The 7708-nt window shown below is 45.5% G+C and overlaps 1 protein-coding gene across 1 annotated transcript in view; it reads right to left on the bottom strand.

Moving 5' to 3' along the window:
• Positions 1-398: 398 nt before the first annotated feature.
• Positions 399-7708, bottom strand: part of Bola3 (bolA family member 3) — a 12296-nt gene continuing 4986 nt past the window's right edge. Inside the window, exons 2-3 of the mRNA XM_013034603.1 lie at positions 6275-6363; positions 399-558 (exon numbers count right to left, since the gene is read on the bottom strand). Coding sequence (XP_012890057.1) covers positions 493-558; positions 6275-6363 — 155 coding nt within the window. The 3' untranslated portion in view covers positions 399-492. The remainder of the gene's footprint in view (positions 559-6274; positions 6364-7708) is intronic.

Here is a 7708-nt window from a genome sequence, read left to right as displayed (position 1 = left end):
AAAAAGTTGAAAGCAGAGCTGTGGTTTAAGTGGTAGAGCACTCGTCTTGAGCGATAAAGCTAAGAGAGAGTGCCCAAGCCCTAAGTTCAAGCCCCAGCACCAGCACAAAAAATAAAATAAAAAGGGCAAGATTAAGGGGCCTGAGTAGTTTCACAGGAAGAAAGAAACAAAAACTTCTTCATAAAACAAAAGTCTGGCCATCCTACTGTCTCCAGGTGGAAGACAAGACCTATCCAGAGAAGAGAGCACTACAGACCAAAGGTTTCTAAAGTAGGGAACTGGAAGCATTACTCACAACCCTTTCACAGTGTTAAAGTGGCTGTAGTCTTTAATTAACATCTAAATAGATAATGTTTCTTTTCTATAATTATAATACAGAAGTGTCTATAAACAAATACAGATCATTTGTTTTGGCAAATGCCTCAGAAAGAACGCTGTCAGTGCGGCGCGGCCGGGGCTCCAGGCAGCAGCATCTACGCAGGCAGGGCGTGGTCAGCATTTGGGGATGGAGGTAAATATCCGCAGGCCATGCATCCCTTTGATTTCTTCTTTTAATGCCTGAATAAGAAAACGTCATAATTTTTTATGTGTGTATTTGACATTGATTACAGAGTATTTTATGTAGTATCAGAAGGGGAATACATATGCTTTAAGTAAATTTCTCTTTATAATTTTTTTTTATCATTTAAAATCAGTAATATCTGAGCTAGAGTCAGGTATAGTGGCTCACACGCCCACAGTCAGAAGGCTTAGATCAGGCCAACTAGGGCCAAAAGTACTTGACACTTCATCCCAATCAATAAAAAGCTGAGTATGGTGGTGCACATCTGTCATCCCAGCCATGTAGAAGGCTCCAGTTCCAGGCCAGCCTAGGCATAAATGTAAGATCCTATGTGAAAAGTAACTAAAGCAAAAAGGGCCAGAGGCATGGCTCAAGTAGCAGAGTGCCAAACAAGACCCTGAATTCAAAGCCTTAGCACATCCACACACACAACAAAAAAAACACAAAACAAAAACCACAAAACACCACACAAACAAAACCCTAAGGTGGGCACAGTGCACATGTCTTGTATGTTCTAGCTATTCAGGAGGCTGAGGGAAGACAACATAGTAATACTGTCTCAAAAGAAGAAAAAAAAAGAAATACCTAGTAAGTCTTAAAAATCAGAAAGTATACAGTCACACTGTGAAACACCCCCCCACACACACCTGTGTCCTCCAAATCCCAGTTCCCACTCCATCCCCAGAGAGACTGTTTGTTTTTTGTGATCTGCAGGGATTTAAAAATACATAATCAAGCTATTATGAACATATATTCCACTCTAGTACCTTAAAATAACACAAATGATTAACACATTTTAAACATAGTTCTACATCTAGCTTTTTTGCTATCTATTTTGGAGATCCATATTAAGCCTCAAAGATATTCTCTTCTCTGTACCAGCATGTCCATGAAATGGATGCACTGGAACTTTTCAACCTATCTCCTAGTGAATTTGAGTTTCCTAGTTTGCTATTTCAAACAATGAGCAACTTTTCTATAAAATCATTTCAATCAATACAAATTCCTCAACTGTAGAGCAGGAAGTAAAGTCATAAAGGAATTATGGACTTGTTTGGGGTTCCAGCATGTGGTCCTAACTCTGAACAAACTTCTACAGAGATTTTAAACTCTTGTAGTGAGAAAGGACATAGCACTGGAGGGGCCTGGGCCTCTCAAGTGCAGTCAGTGCAGAGGAGACAAAATCTTACCCTAAACAAAAAGCTGAGAAGCATAGTGGGAGTGGGTATTTTCCAGTCTTCTCAGGTATCTCCCTTCTCTTGGGAATGGTTCCTTTTCTAGTTTAACTGTACCCTCTGAGGTGGCCTTACATGCCACTGAACTAACCTATGAGGCTCAAGGATGACATGCAACCCGGACTGAACCAATCAGAATATAACTTGTGATTTTTTTAGATGGAACCCTGTCTCTTGGGTCACTAGGCTGAAATAATGTCAACTGGAAATGGCTATGGCTTTGCTCCCCACCAAGGAGAGCGAGCCTACCCCATCTGGAGATGAGGCCAGCACATCGGAGAAGCTGAAAACTCAAGAGTGAGAACATGAGAAAGCAATATATATGCTAATTAACTCCTTTTGTTTTTTTTATGCTACTTGGTTTCTCACAACATAAATAACCTTAATATATGTGGTCAGGGCTATAGACACAGAAGTATCATTAGAAACAGTGTCATTTTCCCTTTATTTTCCCCTTATTTAAAATTTAAAAAAGACACTTCTGTTAGTCCAAAATCATCAAGCAAACAGGTAACAGAGTCAGGATACCACCCCTGGCCCTGGGTCATATCCAGTTTCTAGCATGTTCCTGACTGGTCCTGCTGCTTTTGAGCGAGGAATCTATGACTTGCCCCCCCAACCCCTCCCCACATACACCAAGTCTTGATATTCAAGGAAGACTCTCAAATCTGCAGATAAGCTCAAATGTCTTTGGAAAAAGCCTCACAATTACTTGGTGAAGAGTTACTTGCTCAGAGCGCTCATCAGAAGCTGCCCTGTGTCTGCACCTGGCTACAGCCAGCTTCTCATTCTTTACAACCTCCTGACTAATGAGGGCAGTCATGCAGTCAGCTCACGGGCTTGGACTAAGGAATCTCCAGGGCTCCGCCACCATAGACCTTGCATACTACTTCCCAATACCTCTATCCTGCTTTCTATGTAGGAACCCCCAAAGCCTCCCCATTTCTGAGATCACTTGGGTCACTTTACAATTGAGGAAACTGAGGTCCTGGTTGGAGAAAGATACTTGGCAAAGGTACCATGGCTAAGCAGACACAGCTTGAGTAAATGTGTGCTCTCAGTGCTACAGCAAGGGACAACCATGAAGCAGGTAAGGGAAGTAACAGAGCCCACAAAAATGGGCACAAAGCTGGCAGTGATGGTGCTGTGAGCCACTCAGTACAGTTCATCTTCCACTGGAAGAATGCCACATCAAAGATGACAAATCCCAAGCCAGGATTCGACTCTGGGCAACTGGAAAACCCACTGAAGGGCTCTGATGGGGAGAGACGTGGGTAGCAATGTCCTTGGGGGGGGGGGGTGAAGAGGCAACAAACAGTAAAGCTGGAGGGTGAGGGGGATGATGGCTATTGACCACTGTCTTCCATGTATGTGCCTTTCCAAAGAACCAGCCGTACTGCTGGACAGGGAAGGGGGTGTGCTATCTTAGGCAATGCTGAGACAGGAAAGTATACCCCACCTCTGCCCAACTCCTGAGCTAACACACCACTCCTGCCACACCCAAGCGCAGGATGGGATGGGGAGATGCTCCTGGCAGGAAGTCCTCTTCGTCCCACCTCCCTGGGGTCTAGCTCCAAGCAAACGTTCACTGAGTATTTCCAAAGAACAGGGAGGAACTGTGGGAGGCCAAGCCTATAGTCAGCAGATCCCAGAAAAACAAGAGCCGCTCCTGGTGAAGAGCAGGTATGAGCTGTGCCGGCAGAGGCTCTCCCTCCATGGGGCTGTTTGATGAGATGCTAGAGAGGAGATTCCGGTGTCAGATGGGCCCAGAGCCCTTTCCAGAGCCCTTTGGGTCAAGAGCCTGTGGCACCAGGCTGAGCATTACTAAGCTGAGGTTGTCCAGACAAAGACAATAAGAAGAGCTCCAGGTCTGGCATGCCCACCAATCCCCACTCTGTCAGTCAGTATCCCATGCACTGGATGAGGCTCCTACTCCACTGTCACCCCATTCCTGAAGACAGCTCTATTCAGCAGCTCCAGGCAGTGAGCTGGTGGCAGTTACTCCAGGCCTGCCTTTTTTTAGGCGCCTATCAGAACTTTGATTCCCAGCACCTATCCTAAGCACAGTCAGTTCCTGGTCCTAGCTCAGACCCTACAGGCCAACAGACCTGCTCCTAAAGAGGTTTTATCTCTGTTTCTCTCCTGTGACTCTATCAAAGCCAACACCCCCAAATCTCATCATCTGAAAATGCCTATGACCATGTTCAAATATATAGACACAGATGCCAGTGCCCCAATAATGAGCTGTAGCTACTGGGGTCTCCAGGAGCTCCCTCCGCTCACACCCACTGCTGCTTCCTGAGTCAGGCAGTGGTAGCTGGGAGGGCCCCTGGAGTGACCTCTGGAGTAAGGCAGGCTGTAGCTTACTTTTGCCTCAGGTTAAAAGCGGGAAGTGAATTCTCCATAGGGAAATACCTTTCAGGTACTAAACATTTAATTCTCTTTAAGTCAACCAGCAAATACAGGCCAGCAATCCCTACAGTCTGAAAACTCACAGCAAGTGCTGACCAAACACCTTCCACATGCCAGGGCTCTTGTGAGGGGTCAGATTCAGCCCGAGCCAGCATGGAGTCTGCTCTCTACAGATGACAAACAAGTGACAGGGTCATCTATTCTGAACAGTGGAGGGCAAGTGCCACAGAGGCCCAGAGGACAGTTTCAGCTCAAGATGATGCAGATGATGCTTCCCCAAACTAAAAGAATGTCTGCCCTCCTGGCTGCTGAGTAGACCACAATGATGGTGATGGTGGCTAGCACTGATGTGAGGGCATACTATGTGTCAGGCACTGTTCTCCAAGTTCCTTACCACTGGATCTTCCAACAACCCCTTGAGGCAAGAACTGTTCCCCTGTGTGAGATTAGGGAACTGAAGTACAGGGAGGTATCTCTGCTAGAAAGTAGCAGAGCCTAGATTTGGACTGTGTTCATCAACTCCAGAACCTGCATCTTGGAACTGTGATTTCAGGCCAAAGGATGCACACTAATTAATATCATCTAGAAATCCAGTTCTGTTGGGCAGCCTCTATAAATTGAAAACAAAACCCAAGGCTCATGGTTGAAGATTTGCTGGGCCAGCTAGGCCTCCCTGCCCTCTCCTACCTAGACTCCAACTCCTGAGATCACATAGAATTGCATCTGGTTCTGTCCTGCCCTAGCCTGTCTGACAGATCATCAGTTTGCTTTAGAGTTGCAGGTGCCATGTCCAAGGCGAAGGGATAGGTATCATGAGAAATGCAAAGGTGGGCCTTTAAGGGAATCAGCCCACAAAGGCTGACAGGCTGAAAGGGACAGACGGAGCGGATAAGGAGCTTCATGCTCTGCCACAAGGGCAGAACAGCATTGGAGCTGGAGGTGGGGCAACCTAGGGGGGAGAACCCACCTGGGTTAACAACTAGACGCACAAAGAGAGAGCAGGCAGCAGCTGATTGGGATTGTGCATGCACGGGTGGGGAGTGCTTAAACAACAGCATAGAACACTTGAACTCAATAAACGAGGGGTCACTGAGACCCTCACTGCTACAGCTGTACAAATGTACCAATGTAGAAGACTTTTCAGAATAATGTCAAATATATCAAGTATATTCACTGCCAAAGGCAGTGAATTTACACACACACACAGTCAAAACTGATATAAAACCCAACTAAGCTACACATGGAGAATATATGAACTTTGTCTGATGAAACATGGCATTTCAGATCCCAAATGTTCTGTCACAGGGTTGGAGCAGCTATAGTGATTTTCAGCCATGCTGTGTATTACTTAATTTATCTGTAAGCAGATTCAAAAAAAAAAAAAAACGAAGCTAAAAGAAAATCACCAAATACAAAAACATAGCTTTTAACATGCTAGCAACTGTTATTTAATATATGACAACAGAAAGCATTGGATGGGGCATCTTGGCATATGCCTATAATCCCAACTCTAAGGCGTTTGAGGTAGGAAGATTGAAGAGTTCAGGCGTATCCTACCCCCCAACCCCTCCCCCAAAAAAAGAAATGTAGCCAATCAATGTGATACAAGCCTGTAATCCTAGCTACTCAGGAGACTGAGATCTGAGGATTTAGGCCAGGCTCAAAGTCAACCTGGGCAGGAAAGTCCATGAGACTGATCTGCAATTAACCACCCAAAAAACGGAGTGCAGCTATGGCTCAAATGGTAGAGTACGAGCATTGAGTGAAAAAGTTCAGGGACAATGCCCAGCCGCCCCCCCCACCCCCCACCACCACACACAAAGTAAACATTGGTAGCATTATACAAGTAATTACAAAGTAACTACTGGGTGGGTGGCTTATTTGCAATTTTGAGTAAAATCTACATTTGCCCACAACCTGATTCCAGAGTCCCAGATTATATTTTTCTCAGGTCTCAGATTGTGGTACTGCATTATTCTTTCCTGGGACTGATGGTAGAAACCCCAGCCCACTCAGCCCTTTGTGCTGAAGACCAGAGGCCAAGGCGTGTTGCTCCTTCACTGACCTGATTAACCATCTGGTGCTGCTGGACAGTCCTCTTCTCCTTAAATTCTTCAGATTCGATCTTAATTTCATACATGGCTCCACAGCCTCCTAAAACAAACAGGAGTGAAAGGCTTTTCAATGATTACGCATGGTAGCCACAGTTCAATGTATCCTTTTAAGTACTATACAAACCAAAGGGTCTTAATATTCTTGTTCAGCATAAACAATAGCACCAGTGGCTTATGCCTGTAATCCTAGCTACTCAGCAGACTAAGAACTGAGGAATGCAGTTCAAACCCAGCCGGGACAGTAAAGTCTGTAAGACTCCTCTCTCCATTCAACAGCAAAAAGCCAGAAGTGGAACTGTGGCTCAAATAGTAGAGCATTAACCTTGAATGTAAAAGCTATGAGGTAGCATCTAGGCCCCAAATTCAAGCCCCCACATTGGCACTAGGAAAAGAAAAACAGGGCTGGGAATATGGCTTAGTGGTAGAGTGCTTGCCTAGCATGCATAAAGCCCTGGGTTTGATTCCTCAATATCACATGAACAGAAAAAGCTAGAAGTGGCACTGTGGCTTATATGATAGAGTGCTAGCCTTGAGCACAGAGAGGCTCAGGGACAGTGTTCAGGCCTAAATTCAAGTTCCAGGACTGGCAAAAAAGAAAAAAAAAAGAAAGAAAAACAAGAGAAAAAGAAAGGAAAAAAGAAGAAAAGCTTCAAAGATGTGGAAAAAAGGATCCCAGATTCCAATATGACCACTGTGCGCTTCTTTGAAAAGTCAATGTGCTGCTCAGGATCATTACATGTGGGCAGGAAGGAAGGAACAAAGCATAGAAAATGTGTGGATGGGGTGTAGAGCAGGTCATTTTAGTGAGCAAAAAAAAAGCCATGTTCAGCCAGGCGCTGGTGGCTCACGCCTGTAATTCTAGCTATTCAGGAGGCTGAGATCTGAGGATCATGGTTCAAAGCCAGCCCGGGCAGGAAAGTCTGTGAGACTCTTATTTCCAATAAACCACTGGAAAACCGGAAGTGGCGCTGTGGCTCAAGTGATAGAGCGTTCACCTTGAGCTGAAGAGTTAAGGGACAGCACCCAAGCCCAGAGTTCAAGCCCCACGACCGACAAAAAAACAAGAAAAAAAAAGCCATGTCCAGAATAGAGTGAGAGGACTGAATTGCAGTGTTTCATCTCCCAAAGGCCCTGCAATCAGTTTTTGTTGGGTTTTTTTTGGTCAGTTGTGGGCCTTGAACTCTGGGCCTGGCCACTGTCCCTCAGCTCTTCAGCTCAAGGCGAGTGCTCTACCACTTGAGCTTCAGCGCCACTTCCTCAGATTTTTTGTTTTTTGGGGGGATCCAGTTATGAGGCCTGAACTCTGGGCCTGGGCACTGTCCCTCAGCTCTTCAGCTCAAGGCTAGCACTCTACCACTTGAGCCACAACACCACTTCCAGCTTTT

This window comes from Dipodomys ordii, unplaced genomic scaffold (genome assembly GCF_000151885.1).
Source record: "Dipodomys ordii isolate 6190 unplaced genomic scaffold, Dord_2.0 Scaffold192, whole genome shotgun sequence".
Classification (NCBI taxonomy): Eukaryota; Metazoa; Chordata; class Mammalia; order Rodentia; family Heteromyidae; genus Dipodomys; species Dipodomys ordii.
Note: the sequence above shows the minus strand (reverse complement) of the source record. Positions and strands in the feature narration are given on the sequence as shown.